This window comes from Leuresthes tenuis, unplaced genomic scaffold (assembly GCF_036924035.1).
Source record: "Leuresthes tenuis unplaced genomic scaffold, fLeuTen1.0.hap1 SCAF_10, whole genome shotgun sequence".
Lineage (NCBI taxonomy): Eukaryota > Metazoa > Chordata > Actinopteri > Atheriniformes > Atherinopsidae > Leuresthes > Leuresthes tenuis.
Genome location: NW_027325364.1, coordinates 12,583,302 through 12,609,621, shown reverse-complemented (window position 1 = coordinate 12,609,621; position 26,320 = coordinate 12,583,302). Strand labels below are relative to the sequence as shown.

Below are 26,320 nucleotides of genomic sequence, written 5' to 3'. Positions count from 1 at the left end.
TGCTGAATTTTTTAGGTCTAATTCTTTTTAATGTGGTGAGCGCCACAAATGATTTTCTATTTCCCCCTGTTACATTAGGCAGCACAACCATCTGTGTGTGGAGTCGGAACATGTTTTTTTTTTCTTTCAATGCAGCTTGTATTAACTGTTTCTATAGCATGGCAGTGGAAAACAACACTATCCAAAACAAATGATATTGTGTGAAATTTGAATGTCCACATACCATTTTATGGTAATATGACTAATAATTTAAAGCCAACTAACCTGCCCACAACCTTAAGCCATTTATTTGAATCAACGTCTGCAGAATTGCAACTTGTGTGTTTGGCTTTGAGTCAATCTCATATTGATGGCTGGTCAATTAGATAGAGTTGAGACGTGCCTCTAACACGTACCAACACTCCAGGGGGCAACGCACAAGTCTATGTATCAATGAGACCTGTGCCCTGCCAGTTGGCGAAAGGAGACTCTCATTTTCTCTTTCTGTGTAGACACAGGTGCATGCAAAGTTTTGCACTCCTTCAAAAAAAATCCTGTGAAAAGCTACACAAACCTAGTTTCACCAGAGAGCATGACATAGGTACATTTGTACACATCTCTAAAATGTAAAAGTGTCCCAATCCATGGTTTGCAATTGTGAGATGGCAACACATATGTGTAAAACAAATGCGTAAAACCCCTAAGCCTGTATAGTTATTGTACAACCCCTGGCAAAAGTTACTTGGAGGATGTCTATTTAGCTTTTTAACTGCAAAATAAATAGATAAAAAACAGATATGACACAAAATTATTTTATTTGTTTAAAGCATACCTCAAACACTTCTTATAAAAAACTTTTTCAGATGAAGTAGAGGGAAAAATCATGGAATGATGCAGTATTTTTTTTAAAAACAAACACCTGCACAAGTCTTAATATGCTAATGATTCTGCAGTTAAAAAGAGTTCTCAAAGAGCTTATTTATCTGTTGTAAGTAATTGATTAGCAAGAGACATGCCCCCTACAAGAGAGTTGTTAGTGAAAACTTTGGAAAGGATTATAAAACTCCTTCAAGAAGGCAAATAAATTCAATATTGCAAAATATATTGGTTGTTCTCTGTCAGCTGTGTTTAAAATTTGGAGCAAGTACAAACAAAATGGGAATGTTGAACAAGGGAAACATACAGGTCGACCAAGACGTCTGGAAAGAAAACTAAAAACAACAAGTCAGAAAAATAGAAAATATACAACAAAAGAAATGAAAAACAAATGGGCAGAAACAGAAGTCAGTGTTTGTGACCAAAGCGTAAGAAACTCGCAGAAGGAAATGAGATTTATATCCAGAAAAGCCAAATGTAAACCATAACTAGCATCTAAACCGAAGTAAACAAGGCTGCAGTGGGCGAAAGCAAAGCATTCATGGACTGTTAATGATAGGATAAAATATCTATGGTGGAAAATTAAAAAAATATATCCATAGCAAGGCTCCATCCTGCAAAGCTGATCTGTCAAGTGCTATACAAGAAAGCTGGAATGTATTGTTTTTCATTAGTGCCTCAAAGAATTCAAGCTGTCAAAAAAGAGGAGGAGGTACAAAATAGTACTAATTGAGATTCATTTGCCAGAGGTTGTAACCCCGACCGTTTGTTTTTAAGTCCTAACTCTTACCATTCACTGAAAACAAAGTAGAAAAGAGAAGGGACTGTGGAAAACATAGTTTCAGATAAATCTTAAGCTGAGCTCGACTGCAGGAACTCCAGTGAACTAATGCCTCATGCCTAATGCCTCTATATATCTATAGATATATATATATATCTATATATCTATAGATATATATACCCGTTTGGTCCAATCAACTGTGTCAAATATCTGCATTGTCATGTGGTGAAATGTTGAATGTGGATGCTTAGACAAACATAAAGACATCATACTTTATCACTTAGCGAGAAGTACCAAGACGCTCAATGTGGTCATGAGACATAAGCTTGAAAACAGAAAATGTTCAACAAAGAAAATAAGACAAGCCATGTTCTGCTGGAGGTACGCTCTTGTTAAAAGGGAGTTTTTCTCTCCACTGTCACCTCATGCACGCTCAGGAAGGGGATTAAGCTTTGTTGCTGTGTTAAGAAATGGAAAGAGTCAGAAAAGCCTTTGTTGTGACTCTGCAGTGTGTTGCAATGTGAACCAACAGCTATTAAATATTCTGGTGTGAGATAGCTGCCCTAGAGGAACCCATGGCTACTAATTGTTGGCACAAAATTTTAGGTTTGAAATTTGCACGTGGTCCCTCTGTGAATTATTAACAAGTAATAGCACCAGCAAGTTAGTTAAGGTCTGAGACCTTGGGAAAGGATAACAGATTAGCCACAACTTTTCTGAGGTTCTTCTTTTTCTTATGACCAAAATAGTCCAATAAGTAACACTCTAATCCAGTTTAAAATCTTTTAAAAATGTTTAATCTTTAACTTTACGCCTTCAATATCAGCTCATCTTCTGCAGAAAAACAACCCAGTGTCTGTTGGTATAGTTACACCTAAATCATATGAAAACAGGACACTCTGACACACAGTCTGCTGATGATCTGCAGCTAACTATACGCAGCTGATTCATTCAGATCACAGATTAGCAGCACAGAAAAAGAAAAAGTGGAAGTCAACCCTATATCCTCAAAATGAATGCTATGTCACTTCTGCCTTTTGGAAGCAAAATATACAGAAAGGTCTCCTGTTGCATTTATCATCACAAAAAGTTACTGGAAAATAACATTTTTATTTCAGCTCCGCAACCAAAACACCGCGTCCTAAATCTGAGCTGCAGTGTTATGACACTGCAAGTCCCGCACTCGCTGCAAGCTACTCACACATGGTCACTGACATGCTGCTGTAGTATAGATTTCTCATTCACATGCACGCCCGCACACTTGCACGCAACCTGCAGCTCTCCATGCTAAGACGCACCAGGCAGCTGGGTGACACTCACATGTGGATCCAGAGACGCTGGTGTGGTGCCTCCGTTTTGCTTGGAGAAGCAGAAAGAGGCGATAGGAGGCAGGAGGAAAAAAGGCAGGACGGCGAGGGAGGGATGCGGATAGGGAGCCAGTGATGGATGGATGGAGGGAGGGAGGGGAGGGAGGGAGGAAAACTGCGGAGGGACGCAAGGGATGGGGTGCCATGAGAGGGCTGAGTGGTTCTAGTAAATATTTATATTGCATTATGATACGTGCCACAGTGAAAGAGGAAGAGGGGGAAGGCAGAGAAAGGGTGGAGATATAGAGCGTCCATCCCTTTATTAATTTCATTCCGGACCGCTAAGTTTAGCATTCAACACGTGTCGCCAGTGATGGAGAGAGGCAGGGAGGGGGGAGGAAGCGCGAGAGAAACAGGGGGAGAGAGGGAGGTTGACGGTTGCTAGGTGACCGGGCGCATATACTGAATTTTAACAAAAGAACAGGGAAAGAGGGAGAGCTTGAGAGTGTGTGAGAGAGAGGAGAGGAGAGAGGGAGGGAGAGAGGAGAAGAGAGAGATCGGAGAAATTGAATACATGTAGAACATATTTATATTTAGATATATATTTTCACAGCGTGTGTGCCTGTGTGTGTGTGCGCGCGCGTGTGTGTGTGGCGGCGGTGGGGGGACACCCGCAAAACGGATACCTCAAAAAGGAAGGATGTGAAAAAGGATGGAGGGACGCAGGAGAAGAGGGGGGAAAGGCTGGTGAAAAACAGTAAGTACATATATTTGAATGATATTGTCAGTGCAGAGGCTTTTTTTCGCTGCTTCACTCCGCGCAAACACGCACACAGACTCTATGCTGCTTGGATTAATTGCGGCTCGGGTAGTGAGAGGCTGCTACGCGTCATTGAGACAGGAATAGGGGGCTCGGGTGTCGGCATCTGTACGGACGTTTGTGATGGAGAGATGGATGGCCGGGGATGGAAAGGTGGAAACGGCCGGCACACCGGGGCTTTGACCCCTCTGTCATTGCTGCGCCTGAAAACTCACCAGCGCATAGGTCCCTTACAAGAGATGGGATAGATAGCTCAGTGATACACTCACGCACTCAGTTTACCGGCAGTTCAATTAATCATATAGACCAACCTTAAGGCTATGATTTAGTCTGCCGGTAAATGTCCATGCATTATTAATAAAGATAGAGTTTGGGTTCCGTTTAAGTCTTTAAACACCGAAGCTGGCCGCAGCTTCACTTTGCTGCGGATGTATTAATTGAAGTGATCATATCTGTTGATGCTCATTTTCTCCGCCTGCGTGGTCAGTGTTTTGTGCGTGAGTGTTTGTCTGCGTGCGTGAGCGCATCTGCTTGTCCATTTTATAAAGCCAGTTATAGGAGCCCACAAGAGTGCCGATCAGTTTTTCCTCTTGATCTATTTATATCCCGATACGCGGAATATTTGGGCGTATGGCAGCACACCGTTATCCCTCTGTTGCCACCGAGGAATCTTTCCCGACGGGCTGACCTGCCTCGAACACTCTCAGAAATCTGGAATAGGTGATTTTTCCAAGCAGAGTGAATGAGTGTGAAAGAGATTTTACTCCGTGCATTCCTAAAATTGCACTCCCTTTGGGTGTCCAAATAACTTTTGCTTCATCCTTGCGGCACTTTGACGGAGAATAAAAGAATAGCAAGCACGAGCCACGATCAGTACCTGTCATTTCCCAGAATAAAAAAGGCCTTGGACCATAAAGACCACCAAGGGAGAACATGAAGCTGTTGACCTGTAAAATGGAGAGGCACAGTGTTGCTTCTCTCACAGATTTACTGCAGTGCTTGAGAGTGGCAATGTCAGATTTATGAGTCTGCATTGTAGGCCATCGGATGCATTTATCCAGATGATAATTGGAATTAATGTGTTTGTTTTCTCCATTTCTGTGGGGTGTTCTGTGTGTCTCTTCTCCCTCTAACAGTTGAATTCTCCGGCGGCTGATATCCATTTCAGTCAGCTCTTTCACCCACAGGTGATGTGCTCTGCTTAGTTCACTTCATCATTTCCCCTCACAAACCCCGTGAAATGTTCCGCACAGGCTGCTGCAGCAGCGTAGTGCACGCGGTGCTGCCCCTAACGTGTTGCCTTCAGTGTCCCCTTCTTCCCTCATCTGCTGTACAGTTGGCCAGTGAGATCTGTACTGTACCAGCTGTGAGTAGGGATAGGCAGGCGGGGTGGGGAGTGGAGATGTGATGAGAGAGACAGAAGGTGTGGAGGGAGGGAGACGAGTGAAGGTGCGAGGATAAGGGGGTGGAGAGATGGCATGAGTGGAGAACCGGGTGAGAGATCGAGAAAGCAGCAGAACGAAAGGGGGAGTAAAGAGAGAGGTGGCTGGAATTGAATCTCTGAGGGGGACATGGTTGGAAGGCACACTGGAAGAAATGAAAGGAACAGAGTCAACATTTGTAAGCTTGTTTTCTCCAACCCCATGCTCCTCATCAATTTCATCTCATTGATTCTTCGACTTTAGCACAGAAAAGCTTCAAGCTTAGCTCAGTCCCCCTTTGCTTGTCTCTTTCCCTCTGCCAATCCCTCTGTTCCGTCTTGCCTCAATCTTTCCCGTCTTTTCTCTCACCCCTGCAACCTGTGACTTCCTCTGCACCGTTTCCTTTCCCATTCGTTCACCCGCCTCCTCTTTCATCATGTGTTTGATGCAACATTAGTGGGTAGTTTCCTCAATCCTGCCATCCACCCACAACCCCGTCCCAACCTCTCTGCACGTGGGACCCAGTGTTCTCTTTAATACTACTAATTAAGGTAAAGCTCGTTAACATAGAACATCAATTTGCCTTTAACGAGATCAGAGGCTGCTGTTATGGAGCGATTACAGTACTTTTCTCTGGATTCCTTCTGTTGTTGTAACACTGATGTCTAGAATTTGATAGGAGTGGGCTGTACACATGGGATGTATTTGACCAATTATTTTACTTCGGTTAACTTAAAAAAAGAAGAAGAAACAATTGGAAACTAACTCATTAACTACAAATCTGTAATTTCTTCTGATAACATCTCTGACTTCTACTCATTAAATATATCCATTTAAGTTTAGGAAATGACTGCCTTCGTTGAAATCAGCAGGCGACACAGTTTAGCAGACCGACTCTTTTCCGCAGCCTGCACTGTACTACAGTCCTTGCACACAACAGTTGTAGGGTTTTTAATGCCTGAGCTCAATTGATTTTTGTGCAAGTATTTAGTTCAGTCTTAAAATGAATATTCTTTCAGTTAACGTGATAATGTTTCACACATTAGATTAAAGGTTTAACATAGGACAATATAACACAGAATAAAAAAAAGACATTTAATTTCTCTTAGAGTAGCCCATACAATTCCAGTGGGATTAAGGTTGAGTGAGAGTGAAGAAGCCAATGATGTTTCCAATGGAAGAAACCCTTTAGATTTATCTGAGGGTTTTCTGAGGAGGCGCCACATGTGTATGGTCTGACATGATTAGTCAGTGTATCATCTGGTCCTGTAAATAATTAGCAACAAGCAACAGCATGGCAAATGTATCCCCAAGCAATGTCTTTAGTGTCAGGATTTTCTGCTTTATTAGTTTTATATCACCATACACTGGATGTCTTGCTCTATAACAAAAAAAAGTCAAATCACTGTTATTTGTATATTACTCTTAAAAATAACAGCAGATGACCCAACGTGCTTTTCATTTAGGGCAATGAAAAACTTCAAATCAAGAATAGAAAATGCAATAGTGTAAATGACTAAACCGTATGATATAAACCATGACACAGTACAGTACAATGGACAGTAACTCCTAAAATCAGTTGTTAAGATGATAAAAACAAATAAAGAGATAAAAGTAGAAAAAGCTGTCACCATTCAATATAAAAATGCCTGTTAAAAAAGATTAGTGGACTTGTTGAAAGGTTATTTTAACACTGAACTAAGAGCAGGAGAAAAAAGATGACCATATTTCTGATTTAAAGTGACATGTGGTGGTGCAACATTGAAAATGCAAGATATCTGATGTCACACTTGATTCTGGGAAGTTGTGATCACATGTTTAACTAGACCGAATATTTCTTTGATTAAATTATTTCTTGGGCAGCATGAAAAAGAAATGAAAGCTGCAGCCTTACACTCAGCACACACAATTAACTCTTTGAATTTATTGAACACTTCTAGATTTTGAGTTGAAACGATAAGAAATGATCGGATTATTGATAAACTTTTATGTGTTTTAATTTGAATTTCACCCAACAGTCTGCAATAGCAAACCAGCTTTCTAACTCAAGTCTCTGCTGATGAATTCTGCCAGAGCTGCCAAGGATCTGAAAGTGCCTACTGCTAATTAGATAAAACTGTGACATAATCATATATTTGATTATGGCAAGTCACATGCAAAACAAAAATTAAGCCAAGCACCAGTTTTCAGATTTCTAGCAAAAGGTATGATTCAGAACAGCAGTAAGCAGATATTAATGTGTAGAATTTTTTGAGCATCAACAGAACTCCAAGTCTAAATTTGCATGTTTTCAGTACAGAAATGGCTGTTATAGTAAAGTCTGGCAACCCTGAGGTACCACCTCTGGCTCAGTTAGATCCCAACACCGGTCCAGATAGCAAAGACATTCAACCATGTAATGTGAATAAAGTGACAGGAAGCTGCTTAAGAAACAGGTGGATGTAGGAACAGTGATGGACAGGCTGCCAGATAGATTGATAAACAAAATCACACAGGCGCCATCACACACAACACCCAGGGACAATTTAGTGTGCGCTATTAGCACACTGTTGCTATCAAACAGGTGCACACACACACGCACAAACCTGAGCCAGAACCCTGCGGCGTGTTTTGGGAATACAAGTCTGAAGGCAGCTAGCAGGCACACAGCTTCACATGGCTGCATGCAATACACAGTCTCACAAACTCTCAGAAAAATACATTCAGGGACAGACCCATGGGTATGCAGTCAGACACACACACACACACAACAAGAGCGAGGTACACAAACAATGAATACTTCATATAAACACACACAAGCGCAATTTTAGATGAGAGGGGACCTTGGGACCTGACCCATGGGATACAAACTCATATACTGCATGTACTGTACAGTGTATATGAACCTGTGTGCGCACTGCAATGGCACAAGCATACATACAAATTGAGGAAAGGGGGATGAAAAAACTCTTGGAGGAGGATGGGAAATGTGCAGGAATGTTTTGCGGAGTGCAGCATTTTGCAGTGGTATGGTGCGGTCCTTCATGATGATGGATGGAGCAGGAAATGACAGCATAAGTGGTTATTAAAAAGAGGAAATGGGGGCATTTATAAAAACTATGTTAGGCTGTGTCCCCAGCCTGTGTCGCATGTCATCCTGCGCTGTTGTGTTATGCGTCCTGATCTGTGAGACTTCTCTGCGCTGCAAGCTGGGCGAGCTTTGTTGAAACCTCATGTCATTCTCCTCTCAAAGAACCCAGACGCTGGCATTTATAGCAGGCTTTGTACTGGAGTGACGGTGCCAGATTTACGAGGTGCAGTTACCAGGTAGCAGGTGCAAAGTTGAACCTGTTTTACATCCTTATCACTTCATATAAAAATAGCCTATCTCTATTTTCTTTCAAGTTTGAATGTGAAATTCCATCAATAAGCAGGTGCCTACTATGCAGCTGTTACAAATGCAAATATGTGTGTTTGCACCTGAATGGAATTTGCACTGCATGTTATCTACAGTACAACAAGGGGGGTGATGTGTGGGGACAGCGAAGGGAGAGGGAATGTCAGTGCAGAGACGAAAGAAAGCCTCTGATGAAGACAGTTTGATGTTTCTGGGTTTGTTTTAATGTGCTTCATCACTGCGTGTAAACAGCTCCTGCTTCTTAAACTAGCCTTGTGAATAGAGACTGTCATTTTGATATTGAAAGGAACAATATGCTCAGATGGAGGTCTAACTCGGAGGTTGTGATTAATTTGTACTCATTTCGTGTTGTGAGTTTTCATTATTCAAATTAGCAGCTTTTTCACATTGAAGCCTTCTTTGATTTCTCCACTGAAAGGTAATTTGGAGTGAATTCCCCCTTTTCAATTTTGCAAAAGCGGTTTAAATCTAATCGTTCAAATGAGCCAATAAATGATCCTGACCTTGATGTGGTGCTGATCATACTCATCAGGTTTATTGTTATGTAATCTGTTCATAGTTAGCAGTGGCATACTCGCTGTCAAAGGCTGCAGCTTTGGGAAATGGAGAGACTCATTCATACATTCTACACTGAGTAGTGACGGGAAATAGCTAAATCAGTTGTTGGCACTCGATGTTCTGTGTCATCTTTACCCAAATATTAAGTCAGCTGATTACAGCTCTCATCACAGAACTGCAGAGTGCAGTGTTGCTCAGTGAAGATGAACTACTTTTATAAGAAAATACAGTACGTATCAGCATTTACATATCATGCTTGCATGTGTTGTTGGCCTTGAGTGTAATTTCAGAGATTTTACTTTGTTGAGTCATCATTTGTGTGTTTGTGAACTACTAACGCTGCTCATTCCAAGATGGTTAGTCACACCAGATGAATCATATTAAGCCTGATTATTTATTATAAACAAGTAAACCAGATGCAGACAAACAGTGAATGGCTTATCTTTAATAAACCAAATCAACTGTTTGCATGGAACATTCATTTGATAGTGCTGTCACTAATTATGCTTTTGCAGTTATTTCATCATAGATCCCAGAAATTTCTCATAACTTCTCATAACATGAAACATTTTCTATCCTCGTTTCTCATGATTAAGTTATGTTCAATATCATCATATGAAGTTAAGGCCATCTTAGAGAACTCCAAACTTGTCTGAAAAATTTATTGCAGCTTATAAAAAAGTAGAGGACAGACATTTTTTTTTTATTTCTTGCTTTGAAACAGATATTGCTGGCTCAGTGATCTAGATTTGGGAATGTGAAGACAACATTGAGGTGGTCTGATATTTTCTTCACTAACCTCTCACCACCTCTTATACTTGAAAATCATCTGAGGCTCCACAGGAAAACATTCACTGGTTTCAGTCCTCAAAGTCTTTTCCCCTGTTGGGCTTCTTTCTGCCTGGGAGTCTCTTCCTCTAAGCCAAAGTGATCCACCAGTGCTTATGACAGGCTGACAGAAGTGTCTCTAACACCTTTGGTTATGAGCGGGGGCTGAGCCAGATGTGCTGTGAACGCAGTTCAGATCTGCACTCCAAAATTGTTGTGTAGCGTAGAGATTCAACAGACAGAGTCCAGCTTGACTTAAGCAACATGTGGCACCTTCTACTGAATGAGAAACATTGAATATTTTGTTAAATGTTTGTGTGTGTGAAAGTGTGAAAGACAAGCTGTTCATCCATGCAAAGTCTGTGCATGCTTGATCGTGTGTGCATCAGCCTGTGTGCAACCTTGCACAGAGGCACAGTAGTTATCAGTTCAGGTTTCCCACAGCAGTTCAATCTGTTTATCCTCAGAATAAGATTGTGAATCATCACTTTGCAGAGCTTGGCGCTTTTTTTCATGCTGCAGATTAAGCGGCTTCCCAGTTTGTGGTTGTTACAGAATGTTTCACCTTATAGATCCTGAAGGGCTGCACTGTCGGCTGCTTTTCATCTTGCTCTTTTAATTAGTGACTGATTTAGATCTGGATAGGTTATCCCAGTCTCTGACCAATCAATGAGGGAATTATTAGAAGCTCTGGTGCAAACAGAGCAGAGAAACAGTGTGACTTTGCGACTACTGACTCAGGATGGAATTGGAAAGCAATCCATAAAATATTCCTGTTAAAAAAACAGTGAATGTATTCAATTACTTAAGATGACACTCCAAATTTCTGAATAATCTAAGATTTACTGTATCCAGTTTTTTCTGATTTCAATCTCAGTGCTTTTTAAGTCAGTCAAGCAGTTCATTTATGACGTAAAGCCACAGCATAGATGCATAATTATTCCTATATGACAGAAATGCATTGATAGCAAGCTGATATTGAAGCTATTTTCCCCAAACACAAAACCATTATGGTTTCTAAATGCCTGTAAAAGCTTGAGGAGTTTGAAATTAGTCCTCTTAAAACAAACATAATAACATAATCCCTCAGGCCGAGCGTTGTTAGGAGATCTAGACAAAACATTTGGGAAAAACTACAGAAAATAATTTACATTGAGTGAATAATGTGATATAATAGTCAGCCTGGGAGAAGAGGCACAGCCCACTGAGCAGAGCTGCATACTTCTGCTTCCTGCTCTACAAGATGTCAGGTGTCGAGGTGAGAGGATGAAATATTCTTGCTCACTGTCTGACCTTAAAATAAGCACTCATACTAGAACTGGCAGTGCGAATGCAAACATAAAGCCTCTTACAAAGCCATTTTATTCATTCAAGTCAAGTTAGTCCAGGCTCATTAGGCCTACTGAGGTAATACCCTACATTCTGTTATATGAATTGCAGCTGCAAGATCCCCAGACACTGGCCTTTCCACATGAAAGCAGGACCTTACTGATATTTATGTGAGAACACTCATGAGGGTAGTAAACCATTTGTAGTGGATGTCTTCTGAATGGATGTGTGTATGAGTGTGTGTGTGTGTGAGGGAGAGGGAAAATAAAAAAGAGACAGTACCGAAATATTTCTGTGCATCATTCTTACACAAATTGATTGTGTTTATGCAGTCTGCACAAGTCAAAGCACAGTGGTGTGAGCCTCCAGTGTCCTGAGGAGTAAATGAACACACACACACACGTACACAGTTGTGCCTCCATCAGTTTGTAGAATGGACATTTATCCTAATCACTGACTACACACATAAAAACATGAGTGAATAATTCAAGATTTATTACAAATAAAAGTTAAACAATTGACAGATCTTTAATTTTTCTCTCACAGCCTAGACAAGTTCATTCTTGAGCATTACTGCTATTACGAGACGTGTGCGGAGTTATGATAATGAAACATAAAACACACTCTCCCCTTGGATAATTACAGACTCTGTGCCAAATGTTGTGAGTTGGAAAGATGAGATGTGGATTATGTCAAATATTTCAGTCATAATCATCTGTAATGGATGTGATTTCCAGTTTCTACTTTTTGTGTCTCGCGTGCCAGAGAGCTCAGTGGGTAAGACTATGACATTTTCCTTTTTGTTAAAAAATGAGGTCAGAGAATTGTTCGTGCAAACCCTGTGGCAGGGTACAGGGTCAGCCTCATCTAATTTCCATCAATCCATAGAGGGATGTGAAACGAGGAGTGTCCTCCCATTCAAGTAATGAAAGTTATCCTCTCATTGTACAGAAGTCCAATTAAATGACATTGTCTCTTGGCAGGAGAGCCTAATCCAAACCCATGAAAATAAAAATACTTTTTTTTTAATAAAATGAAAGCTACTCTGAACCTGAGAGGAGTGAAAGGCATTTTATAACACCACATTGAAGTTAAAGGGGCTTGAAATGTCAGAATAAAATGCAGTTTTGCTGTGAAGAAACATCAAAGTGAGATGTCACGGTGTTTCATTTTGTTCCTGTAAAAGGTTACAAAATACAAAAAGGACAACTGGAGACTACCTGCTAGAAACAAGTTTTTGACATAAAGAACCAACCGAGGTTTTTAACTTTTCCTTCCCAAGAATAATTTTATTTACGATTTGCATGTATTTTTTGCAGTTAGCAGTGTAAAATTTGATTTACACCTTATTTAGAGGAACACCTTCCCCTGCAGTGTGTGACTCTCTATGTGAATTTGTCTTAAATTTGTAAACCATGATTTATTCCCTATGTGCTCTGTATCAGCTACCCCCTTAAATTTAACTGATCCACATAAAAAATGTTTCTCAACAGAAGCAAGCCCCTCTAATCTGGTTATGAGCCTGTGGAATGTGCAGTTTAGAAATATTGTGCATTCCCTGCAAGGACCTATAGTGCCACGAGGCTTTGATAGATGGCTCCATCGTTTTTTCATTTGAATGGCTTATGATAGCAAAAGCTATCAAGTCCAAAGGAGGCAGTAGTGGCAGCAGCAGGCTTTACTACGGCTATTTACAGCCATGCAGTAGAAACACACAGCACTGTACACCCTGCTGCTGTGCGCTGCGCTACTTGCCGATCACTCTGCACACTATGCACAATGGGAACAACAGCCGCTCGCCTGCCTGGTGGCTCTTCTACTCAACAGGGATCAAAGAGGGAGAAGGGGAACGATAGGGAGGGAGAAAAGAGAGGAAGTAAGTGAGGGAGGGAGGGAAAGGAGGAAATAGGGAGGGAGAGAAGTACAGGACAAAGACACGTTTGGAAGGAAAGAATGGGGAGAGTTAGAGGAGAAGATGCGAGGGGAGCTGTAGAAGGAGAGTTAGTGAAACTGAGATGCTGCAGAGTGGGGCAATGGAGTGACTTAATGAATGAATGGATGAGAGGATGAATGATTGAGCAAAAACAGAAACCAAACTTCGTGAGACTGAGTAAGGTAGTGTGTCTGCGAGCCTGTCAACGTGTGTGCCAAGTGAGTGTGAGTGAGGGGGATGAGTGAATGAACAAATGTAGCAGGACAGAGAGGGAGAAAGATTGGGGAAGGGAGAAAGAGGGGGGAGAGGATCTGTTCCGTCAGAGAGGACACACTCCACTGGCTGTGATTGAAGTATGGGCCAATTAACACGAGGAGCATTGAGCTCCAGCTGCACTCTTCTCTTCATACCTCCGCTCCCACACACTGCCATTTTACCCCACACAACACGCACACAGTGATTCACTCACTCATATGCACACTGTGAGCACCACACTGTGCTGGCACTTTATCTTATCTCTTAGTAAAGTCCAGCTATGGACCGAAAAAATTGTAGAGGCTACATAGAGCAGTTTCCTTAAGCTCACTGTGGTCTTAAACATGGACAAATGAAAAAGAGATTAAGTTTTCATTGTCAGGAGCACTCACAATGTGGAGCTGCTATTTCTTCAAATGGTTTACACAAGACTCTCCATATCAAAATGCATATTTTTGAGGGTTTTTTTTGTGTTCTCTGTGAAAAGCTGCCTGGGCTGATTCAGTGCAGCTCGTGCCATAGGCAGCAGGGAGCAGGTCCATTACTCTGCATGACAGCATGGAATGAGGCAGCAGAGCCTCGATGGGGGCTAAACACAACACTGAACACTGCACCTCTGCAACTCCACACTCCAAACAACACAGACCCCTTCCCCATTCACATTTCCCCAGCACATTCGATGCAACACAACATGTGGCGCACTGCTTCCAATGGAGTTCAGTGTAAAAGGGGCTCAGAACCATGGTTGCCAGCAAAGGACTTCTACCCGAGCAGTTCTCTCCTCTCCTGGGACAGAGTCCTCCTCAGTCACCGCAGGCCCTCACTGCAGCTCGAGCGTCCTCAGTAAAGAGGGAGGAGAGGATCTGATTGTTTCTCTACTGTCACACTAACAGGAAGAATCAATTTAATTTTGTCCTTAGCAGCTATACAAGTTTTTTGTCTCTTCGGTGGTTGTAATAATAACAAAGGCTTCACTATTACAGGGCTTAAAGCAGAGATAAATTCCAAACCATATTCTAAGGGCTTAGGAGAACAAAACGAAGAAAATGGGAGTTCTCAAATTAAAAAGATAATTAACTGAAAATGAACATTCAAATACAAAAACAATGGAAGACAGGTTCTAAGATTTAGTTTGGATACTGTAGTGAAGTGGGGGGTGGGGGGTAGCAGAAGGTCTTCCTCCAGAAAACTGTAAAACACTTAATTCACTGAGTGAGCTTCTGGGAAGCCATTTTCTTCACTAGACTTGGATGTAAATGTCTTTATTTGTGTGTAGAAATTGTGATTAAATACAACTCCCAATTCCAATCAAGCTGGGACACTGTAAAATGAAAATAAAAACAGAATGCAATGATTTCTAAATCTCACAAACCAATATTTTATTCCCAATACAACATAGAAGACATATCAAATGCTCAAAGTGAGACACTTTAACATTTCATTTGAAATTATGAGCCTCTCTTGAATTTGATACGGGCTGCATGGTGGTGTGATGGTTAATATTGTCGGAAGCAAGAAAATTCTTAGTTAGAATCCGGCTGGGGCCTTTCTATGTGGAATTTGCACGTTCTCTCTGTGCCAGAGTGGGTTCTCTCTACAAGTATACCTGCTTCCCCATATTTTTCAAAAATGTGCATGTTTACTTGATTGGTAATTATGAATTTAACCTTGGGGGAGCATGAGCATGCATGGTTGTTTTTTTTGTGTTGGCCCTGCAGTGGACTGGCGACCTCCCCAGGGTGTACCCTGCCTCTCACCTGATGGCAACTGGGATAGGCTTTAGCTCTCCCACAACCCTAATTTGCTTGAAGCTGGTAAGGAAAAAGGAATTAATTAATAAATTAATCTGATGGCAGCAACACATGTCAAAAAAGTTGGACAGGGCCATTTTTACTACTGTGCAGCATCCCCTCGTCTTTCAACTAAAGCCTAAACGTCTGGGAACTGAGGAGACCAGTTGCAGACTTTTGGTATAGAAATGTTATCCAATTCTTGTCTGATACAGGATTTTAGCTGCTCAACAGTCCTGGGTCTTCTTTGTTGTGTTTTGTGTTCCAAATGTTTTCAGTCAGTGAAAGCTCTAGACTGCAGGCAGAAGAGTCCAGCACCTGTTGTAATAGATGCAGTATGTGGTTTGGTGTAGCTTTGTTGAAATATTGAAGCCGTCTCCTGAAAAACATAGTCTGGATGGGAGCATATGTTGGTATAAAACCTGTATAACCTGTATAACTTTCACCATTGATGATGACTTTCCAGATGTGCAGTTTGCCAGCTGTATAGGCACAAATATACCCCCCGTACCATCTTCCTTTTTGCACGATAGAACTTTAACATGATGGCATGGCAAACTGTGCTCACAGACAATGATTTCTGAAAGTGTTCCCGAGCCCATGCAGTGATTTTCATGACAGAATCATGACTATTTTTAGTGCAGTGCTGCCTGTGGGCCCAAAGATTAGGGGCATCCAATATTAATTCTTGTAGGTGCCCTTTGCGCACAGACATGTCTCCAGATTTTCTGAAACTTTTGAAGATAGTATGGCCTGCAGAAGACAGAATTCTTTGCAATTTCGTGTTGAGGAACATAATTCTGAAATGTTTATTACTCTGTCTCTGTAAGGTGCACATATTATACCCAATCATGTTACTGACCTGTTGCCAATTAGTTGCAACATATTCCTTCAGGTTTTTTAAATTGGGATTGTATTTCTTTCATGAAGATCATTTTTTCACATTTAATATAGTCCCCTTTTATAAAATATACCCATACCCAAGTCTTTTCTTTAAACATGTATGTGGCATTTCTTCAGATGAATGATAAATTAATGCATTCCACTGATAATGATTTTTTCTTTATCAGTTCATATGTGTGGCTGCATAAAATTTGCTCATTAACTTTCTGCACATTCAAAACAGTGTTTTGAGAAGATTTTTAGAAGCTACATTGCATTCAAATTAATTAGCAAACTGGCAAACAACTCATCTAAAGAGGAGGAATTCTGATTAATGTCTCACATGTTGTTTTGACACTTTTTTGACAAAATAGATCCTGATAGTCATAAAAAGAAAACTTCAGTGTAGTAATAATTACCCGTGCCAGTAAAGAGGGAGAGAAACTATGCTGCTGCTGACTGAGGAATTGTGTCCATATATTTTTTTTCAATTATACTCAACAATGAGAGAGCATATATAAGCACATGCGCTTGTACAGATGTAAAGTGCTGCACCCAGTGTCTTTTTTTAAAGCACTCCGCCTTTCTCGAGTGGCCGCTCTGACCACATGTATTTGAAAATCTCTGAACCTTTCAGAAAGGCACTGTTGACGTCACAGTCACTTTTTTAGCAATACGAACAGAAACTCTCAACAGGATCACAACCAGAAAAATGGAGGGAGAAACATGTTTTCACCTCTGTTATTTCCGCCACTGTCAGACAGGCAGTAGATAACACACAGGCAAGCTTTAAGTTGTCTTTGGCTAACTGTGCCTCAGTGAGGCCTCTCTGTGATAGAGCTATGAAGGAGTCTTATTCAAAAACATCCCGTATTAAACCCATGAAAAATCCCTTTTGAAATAACCTGTAAAACTACAATCTGTAAATATTTGAACAAATACACAAAAAAAATGTTCCAGAAAGAGAGCAGCAAAGCAGTAGTAGAGACTTTTATGCTTAGTTAAAGTGAAACAAATGGACAAAAATATGTGCCTTCCACCATTAAGTTTTTAATACGTTGCTTAAAGCTAATACAGCCAAAATATCAGGCCTTACACATTGACAGAATTAGTTTAGTAGATTTCTTATTAAGTCTGTGAGTTTTAGTCTGTCATAGGTGTGCTGTAGTTAAAAGGGAAAATGCTCTGCGATGGCGTTAAAATGGTTAAAAAAACATAATTACCATCAGAGGCATTCTTTAAAATGTTCACCTCTTGAGGTCTTGAGGTTAAAATCTTCACTCTTGTCTGAAACTCTCCTTTGGATTATTAATGATGGATTTCTTAATTCAGGCAGGATGGACCTTGTTGCAATCGCCTGACTATTATTTGTATTAAGATCGAACCTGTTCTTATTTCTTTTTAATTTCCACCTTTGCTTCCTTATTTACAGTAGATGCCGTCAGTAAAAAAATCTGCCGATCTGTGTTTGGTGTCCTTCTGTGCTCGTAGTTTCTGTGAGCAGCACTCATGTAGACATTATCTTACAACAAATAAATGCATTGTGCCACAACACAGGTGCCGACTGCCATCATGCCAAGCCATCAAATGTTTCAGAGCTTGTTTTTGCCATTGGCCAACATAGGGTATAGTAGCTGTCAAGCAGCTGACAAACGGATTAAAATAATTCTAACATTGATATGAAAACAAGACAAATAGCCTATTTATAGCAGTGCTTTTTAAAAGTTACACAGACATTGTGTAACTTTATTTTGTGTAACTTAATGTGCATTATTGAGCTGGTCTGGGGGACTGAAGCTGCCATAACTAAAAATAGATACAAAAACGTGCAAATTCGTGTTTATTTTTGCATACAGAAATGTAAAAATGGAGACAGAAAGTAAAAAAGAACCATGAAAATGAATGGGTTTAAGGAAATAAATGTGAGGAGAAACTGCAAAGGGGAATTAAAAGACAAATAGAAACATCTATGAATGGAAAATATATTTCTAATAAGATAATACTATAAATAAATAAATATAAATAACCAAGTTTAGATAGATAAAGGAAAAAATAGAAAGAATACATAATGAAAAATTAAATACAGATATGAACAAATAAATATATTGGAAATAAATAACAAATTAACACTGAACTAAGTTAAATCAATACAGTTGTAAATTAAAGCAGAAATATAAATGTGTTTGACATTACATTAATTAATGCATTCAATTTTAGTAGCTTTTAGTGGCATAATAATCTATTCATTTCTATGTTATTGCATTTATTTTGGATTATGGCCATTTTAGTCCCCCATAAGATGGTAGGCTACTTTACTTTATAAAGATATGCATGAATATACCAATCAGCAATAACATGATGACCACCCACCTATCATTATGTTTGTTCTCCTACTGCCACAAAAACAGCTCTGGATGTGGACTATTGTGTACCATGATGTTAAAAAACAGATCCTTAGGTCTTCAAGGATTATGGGATGGGGTCTTTGTAAAGTGAGGTTGCTGCCCACAGATGCCATCAGATCTAGGGAGTTTGGAGGTGAACATTTAAGATTTTTTTTCAGATGTGTACTTTGAGCCCTTTCTGATCAGTTTTTGTGGGGCCCACAGCTGTGCTGCTGGGGAATGCTGCTACTATAGGTAAGTGCATTTGCCAAATTGGCAACATTTAGGTGGATGGCAAGTATAAAAGCTACATCTATGTGAATACCTGGCTGCTGATTTTCCCATCTTGATGCACAGTATTATTCACTTTAGCTGCCAGTGGTTATAATATTGTCGCTTATTGGTGCATTTTGTATATTCGTGTAATCATGTATATTCAGCTCAGTCTCCAGGAAAATATGCCACCATTTTACATTTTAGAAACCAAAATGAATGCAATTCTTAAATTTTGAGCTGTTTAATATGAAGGTAGTAATTGGGTGTTTATTTCTCAAAACCTAAATCAGGTATTTGCTATTGTATTTTGTCCTGTTATTCCATTTGGTAACGCTAACCTAAGAAAGTATAATAAAAGAAAAAAAATAAGAAAAAAGGAGAGATTACAAGAACACCAACCACACTACAGAACAGGACAAGAGTAGTTTTTTTCCAGGACTGGAACTGAAGTTCTAGCAGATAAAAACAGATAAAAACACCTAATAACGGCTCGGTTGTTGGCACAGAAAATAAAGCTGACTATCACACATGCAGCCAGAAGTAAACAATGAAATGTAAAGTAAGTTCATAAGCCATTTTTCCAGGTGACTGAACTTTTTGTGCATGCCTCCTATGTTGCATGTCTCCTCTATAGATGAATATTCTGTCCGTCAGTACTAGATCATTTGTTTTCAGCTACCCAAAGCTGCAACCTGTTCTGATATTTCTCAGACCAGTGCAATAGTTTTTGTGTAAGCAGTGCATACACTAACCATTATTTCTCATGTGTAATCATTTGTTATCACAGTGAGCACATTATGCAGAGTAAATCAGAGATATGATAAGATTGTGTGATGATTGTCGAGTACTGGCTGGCAATTTTGGAAGAGAAAGAGGAGACTGACTTGTCTGTGTGACCATTTCGCTCTTATCTTCTTGATTAGCTGCCTCTGTCAGCATAAGAATATTCCTGCTCTTACGCACTCTGTAAATATTCTTGAAGATGTTTTTAGTTTGGCTCTAACAGTCACTGGCATGTGCACTGGCTTCAGTTCTGCTGTAAATGCCACTTTCTTTGTTTAAAAAGACAAACTAAATTAGCCAAGCTGAAAAATAATTATACTCTCGATACAGTAAGCTGCTTATGACAGTGACTGACAAACTGAGAGATCAACACTGCACAATACAAATACTTACAGTGGAAGTGCTGATATAATGATTTAGGCAGCAGTTTATGATTGGAGGTACATGCACAATGATGAAATTTGAGTTTTAGCATCTATAAGAATTGTCTAAGAGAGCACTTTTACAGCATTTTAAAGGCTTTCAGGCTCAGAAATTCATGTTTTCTTTATTTAAAGAGAAGAACGCAGCTCAGTATACATCATCTTGGCAACTATCTGCATCTCAGCCAAACATAATCCAGACAGTGCTCCTAATGAGGCTCACCAGTTGAAGAAATTTCTCTTCCTACATCAGTTAATGATTCCTTGACTCAAATGTTCTTCAGGGTAATCCATAAACCTTTTGATTAATTGATCCCAAATAAAACATTCCCTGATTATGGGCTGTCCTTTGCCAAATGTAGTGTATTTGCAGCATAAGTAACTCAATAAGAAGAAGCTCTCCCCGGAGAGGATTGTTTTCAAAGACTGAGGAGGAAATATATCCCCAAAAAATAAAACATTTGCATTTTAACAGAGGATTAATTTGTGGTAGCAAATCAAATAAACCATTAATCTCTCACTCCCGCTCTCCTGTGCTGCGCGTGTGTGAGTCCACCTCATTGCATAGTCTTTATGATTCAGCTTGCAAAATTTCACAGATTGGGACGCATAATGAACTGTAGTAAGTTTTATTTGGATGATGATTTTATCATCATCTATTGGTACCTTATTTCATTGTGTTGCGCTTCAGTGAGAGCATGTTTGATGACAGGCAGGGTACACTGCAGGAAACGTGGGTACTGTATACAGTGACACACTGTTCACACTTCCAGCGGGGCTCACTGTGGTGGAATAGCACATGCTGGCTGAGCAGTGCAATGTAAACACCTCATGAAAGTGAAATACAGTGACAGGCCTAACAGTTAATGGCTCGAAGCTCAGCACTGTAGAATACATCTCCAGCAAATGATATGATGTACTGTAATCTTGCAACTTCATCTCTGGCTCTCTTATTTTCTCTGTCTGTCCGTTCCATTATTTTTTTGCCACATCTTGCCGTGAAAAAGACCAAAAAGAAGAAAGGAAAAAAGAAAAATAGAACTGTTATTCTCCCACTCTCCTTATTACGGTCTCCTTTTCCCTCTCTCCCACTAACAAGTCTGTCTCTCCCGATCTCTCCACACTTCCATCTTTTTCTCCAACCCGTATCTTACACCTCCCCATATTTGCTTTTTTTTCTTTCTACCTGCGCTGCACACACATACGCACAGCGCTGTCACTCAAAAAAGGCGGTTCTGTACTATATTTGTTTAGGCCAAACACGTATACATGTATTGCAGTAATCAATATTTCTTTTCCTGCTGCTCTCACATATTTTACATCACCTCCAACCCTCCCAGCCCACTTTGTCGTCTCATTCCCCCCTTTCCTCTGCTTCACTCCATCCCTCCACTCTGTCAGACCATCTTAAGTCATACGCCCTGTATTTACAGTACTTCTCATTTCTATTTGCTCCAGAGCTCCCTCTCGTCGTTGCTCGCTATCCTTCATTCCTCCAGTCACTTTTTCCTCATGTCACCCCCCTCCACCTCCGTACCCACCCCTTGTTTTCTTTGCTGCCTTCTTTTCTATCCAAAAGACTGATCAGGGTCAAAGAATCGGCAGACTGTGACAAAGAGACGAGAGTCGGATGAAGACAGAGCGAGAAACACAGACAGGAGGAAAGGGAAAATAGAGATGCAGTGAAGGAGAGTGACTTTATTGGGAATATTATGTCACCAGGCCCCTGTTAATCAATGCAATTGTGTTTGGTGCCTGAAGCCATGAAAATTGGGAGAAGAGATGGGAAATATGGAAAGACAGAGGGAGCAGGGGGAAAGTGAGAAAGAGATGGAGAATGGGAGGGAGGCCAGTTGGCACCAGAAGTAAATTGAAAATGATGTGCTGGGTTTGTGTGTATGTGTGTGTGTGTGTGGCTCACATATTAACCCTGCTATCGCACAGGTAGTCATTAACTCTCTGTGTGGTTATTTGTGTGGGCTTGTGCATACTGCATTAACCCTCACATCTCTGTATTGTTAAGCAGCGTAGTGCAGCCATTAATTCATTGAATGGATGTCTGTGGATATTCAAACAGCTGCATGCATGTGTTTGTGCGTGGATGCAGCTGTGTGAGGGTGAGTGTTTACAGTGATCTTAATTGTTGTTATCATTTATGCAGCACAGTAACCACTTCCGTCCCAACCTTTGTCTGTTTCTCCTACTACCCCCCCAATAATGACCGGTTTCTATTTTTTCTCATATTGTTTCTTCTCAGCCTGCTGTCTAAATAGCACTCATTTAATCTTCTCTCTGTCTTGCCTTCTTCTCTTTCTTTCATTGTTTTTCCTCCCATATTCCCTGTCCAGCTTTTTTCCAGCCAAAGATAACTTTTATTATCTCATAACTTGATTCAGAATTTGTCATGAAGTCTGGCCAGCATGCAATCCTATCAGTTTCTTCTTCCTAACTCTGAGTTTACCTCGATCTTTATGTGTCTGTCTTGTGGGCTCTAGCTTCTGTTCTCCTTCTTTATTCTCTCTGATTTGATTTGATGTCCTCTGTGCTGGACAATATTACAAAAAAAGGGTTTAACTGAATCTTTTCTTCTTTTGCTTCTTCTTCACCTTTTTTCTATTCTCCTTGCTGTTTCTCTTTCTTCCAGGCACCCTCTCTTAGTGCGATATATATCTGCCTCCCCCCTCGGCAGGTTGCCATGGTCGCCATACCTACTCTCTCTCTCCTATTGGTCCTGGCAGAGTGGGCAGGTCTGGTGGATGCGTCCCCCCACCTCCTGCTCCGGCCGAGCCCGCGAGAGCGTGATGCAGGGGCCATGATGAACTTCAACATCGCTGTGATCCATGCTGGCGCTACAGTGCAGGCAGAGGCAGCGGTGGCTGGGCCTGGAGGAAGGGTGCTGTACCCTGGCTTTGGTCGGGTATATGGCTCCCTGGGGGAGAGCGTGGTCACCCAATGGGGCTCTGCTAACGTCATCTGGCTACAGGTTTGACGCTGTGTCCTCTACCTAGTGCTGTGTAAAGGCAGTATGGAACAAGAAGGCTCTGCTCTTTGACCACATTGTATTGTTACTCAGACATGACATAGTATACTACAGACACCCTGCCCTCGTTGGTTGACTCTGTTTTTCTTCTTCCCTCCCTTCATCTCCCAGGTGAATGATAGTAGCCCTAAGACGGTGCTGTCCCAACTGTGTGAGCTGTTGGCGGCGCGGCCCCTGCAGGGTCTGGTTTATGAAGAGGAGAGGCCCCCTCGCACAGCCTGGGGTCCTTTGGCCCCCATGCTGGAGTTTGTCTCTGCGCAAACAGGATTGCCCATAGTGGCTGTAGGAGGGGGAGCGGGGCTGGGGAGGATGCCACAGGTATGAGAAGGGAGGTTGGGATTGGGGTGGGAGAGTGAAGAGGAAGTGTTTGCAGCTTTTTTTGTATGAGAGATTAAGTGATGTAGATTATGAGAGGCAAATCTTCCAAATATGTGATTGCACCTCCAAATATGAGGACTAGCAAGCAAAGGAATGATAATACTATGTATGCTGTGTCCTGAGGCAGTGTGGATTGACAGGACTATGAATGAAGTGTACAGGGAAAGCTGCTTATATTGCCATTACAACTGACAAAGTCATAATGTGGTGCATCCTTTGTGTGAAGAAAAGCTTTGGGAAAGCACCAATGGGATGAAGGGGAAGCTGAAGGTCAGTGTCACTGATCTGCAGAAACTCTGCACTGTTTGATCTGTAAATGGCACCAACTGGGGCTGTCGCTCTGCCTCTGATGTTCCTGGTAGGGGAGCAATGAGCAGACATGGGTGTGTACGTGAGCGGGTAAGGATAGTGTGTATGTACAGTATATTTTTGTGTGATGAGATTGTATATAATTTAGAGAGGACTTGTGCCATATTTCATCACCAAACAGGGAAAAAAGAAACAAAAAGTTGTATATTTGAGCTTAAAAAGTAACTGTTTTAAGTATTTACTCTTGAGGAATTAAATTGTAGCACTCTGATAAACATCTTTTGAAGATGTACCCCAGCCTCATCCCCTCCCAACCCTTGGCAGACTTTTTAGAAACACTCCCTTCTGTACATCATTGGAGAATTACCTCAGCAGTCCAAGCTGTTTTAGCCTACGGCTGCGTGAATGCTGCTGCTTTATAAAAACTTCAAACCCCGTGTTGCCTTTATGTTGTGCATTAAGATGGAGCAGTTCAGAGTATTGCAGTTCTCTGTCGTGAAAGGGTTTTAGTTTCTCATAGTATTGTGTGTCAGACAGAGAGGATGGATTTTGTGGTGAGACCTTTAACCACATCTGCCGCTCTCTTCTCCAAATCAGGAATCAGGTTCCATCTTTCTCCAGTTCAGCTCCTCCACTGCACTCCAATTAGAGGTCATCTTTGAGGTGCTGGAGGAGTACGATTGGACCGCCTTCTCCGTGGTGTCCACACGTCACCATGGCTACCAGGATTTTCTGTCTGTGGTGGAGGGCCTAACAGACGGCTCGTTCATCGGCTGGGAGAAGAAGAGCGTGGTGATCCTGAACGTGACCGATGACCCTGGGGGTGCACGCACGCGCAGGCTTCTGAAGGAGAACGAGGCGCAGGTGAGACAGGGGGGAGAGAGGGGGGAAAGAGGGAGGAAAGGGGAGGAAGTGCTGCAACTACCAATTGGGGGGCCCCCTTTCTGACAGGTGGCTTCCCAGCTTTTTCCTTCCTTCTTCGTCTCTCCCTCTGTCCCTCCATCTCTCTCTCTCCCCTCTCTCCTCTATCCCTCTGTTCTTCTCTTCCCATCTGCCGAGGCATTAAGAGTTCAACAGTACAACGAAAACCATGAGTCGGTCTGATTTGCTGCCTGGCTGTCGGATGATTTTGTGTGTGAAGAACCAACAAATTGGCAGCTTTAAAGTCGGAAAAACATCTGCTATCTATGCTGTGTGACGGTATTACACAGTCGTATTACATCTTTTCTTTGACAGTATGTTAGTCAGTACGATGCGGGACCCTTTTATGATGGCTGTATTTCCATCAAATGAAAATCTTAGTAACAGGGGGTCCCAGCAGTGACGCTTTTTCTTGAAAACTTATTTTCGACGTTTCATCAGAATTCGCTGGACCACTTGTTGCAAAACTGACCCAAGTTGTTCAAGAAATATATATATGCCAATCTGTTTGAATTTGTAGTAACTTAGAAACTGAAATACTTATTCCAACAGTGCCTTTTTTTTCTTAAGGTCTGCATAGAATGAATTTGTAAAAAATTATGGTGGCTGCCGGCTTGTTTTAGGAAAATATTTGGCCTATAAACTCTGACCTTTTGGATATTTATTTTAGCTGAAAATCGACTAATCTAATTCACAATTTAATTTTAAAAAAGTAACTCGATATCTTACAATTAGCTAATCTTATCATCATACTTTTAATTTGCATTGATTCATTAGTCTTAACCAGAGTGAATTGTGGTTTTGGCTTGTGCTTTTGATGTCTTTTATTCCTTTGAAATGTATGCTTGCTCGTTTATCTCCTTCCTTACTTCTTTCATACTTTTATTCCCACTTCCTGTACTCTTGCTTTCATTGTCAACCTGCCATTTTCCTCCACATTCTTTCATCTATCATTGTTTTTACCCAATCAACCTCCTTTTCGACCCCCATGATCTCCCTGTTCAATTTCTTACGCAGGTCTGCATTCTTATGCCTACTCTCTGCAACCCCCTCCCCTACCCTTGCCTGCCCTCCTGCGTTTCTTTGCCTAGAGACAAGCTCAATCTCCTCTGCTGCTTTACTTTGCACCTCCATCTCTGTATGGCTATCATTCAATCCTTTACTCCATTCGTGCACTCCGCATGTCTTCCTGGCCACAGGCTCTGCTCTCTGTTGTAGTCTGGGTCTCAAAGTCTTTGCTAATGTCCCACTATGACCACTGCAGCTCTCTGTGTGTATATTTGTGTCTTTAAATCTAAAGACTTTGTGCATGTATATTGAATTCTTTAGGCTCTTCTCTGCTAGTGTCACCGTTAATATAACATACCACCTGCAGTGTGTTGCCTGTATGAACAGCTTGCTTTTAACCTTCTTGCTTTTCATAACAACCCTCTTTCTTTAGCTTGTCTCTACTGCAGGGCTAATAAATGCTTCTGATCGTTTATGTTTGTATGTCATGCTCTCGCTCTTTGTGCTGCATTTATGGTAATGTCTTCTACATTGTAGATGACCTGATGCAGGTCTGTAGCTCAGTTACTACTCAACTCTCTCATTGTCTATCTCTTGTTCCATTTCTCTTCCAGCTTCTGCCTTGTCAGTATGTCTTCTGCTC

At 41.1% G+C, this 26,320-nt stretch overlaps 1 protein-coding gene across 1 annotated transcript in view; it reads left to right on the top strand.

The window, feature by feature from the left end:
* The first annotated feature begins 3,232 nt into the window (after nucleotides 1–3,232).
* The window catches only part of grin2db (glutamate receptor, ionotropic, N-methyl D-aspartate 2D, b), a 60,530-nt gene continuing 37,442 nt past the window's right edge, over nucleotides 3,233–26,320 (top strand). Inside the window, exons 1-4 of the mRNA XM_072394113.1 lie at nucleotides 3,233–3,700; nucleotides 22,666–23,004; nucleotides 23,173–23,379; nucleotides 24,346–24,612. Of these exons, the coding sequence (XP_072250214.1) occupies nucleotides 22,717–23,004; nucleotides 23,173–23,379; nucleotides 24,346–24,612 (762 nt within the window). The 5' untranslated portion in view covers nucleotides 3,233–3,700; nucleotides 22,666–22,716. The remainder of the gene's footprint in view (nucleotides 3,701–22,665; nucleotides 23,005–23,172; nucleotides 23,380–24,345; nucleotides 24,613–26,320) is intronic.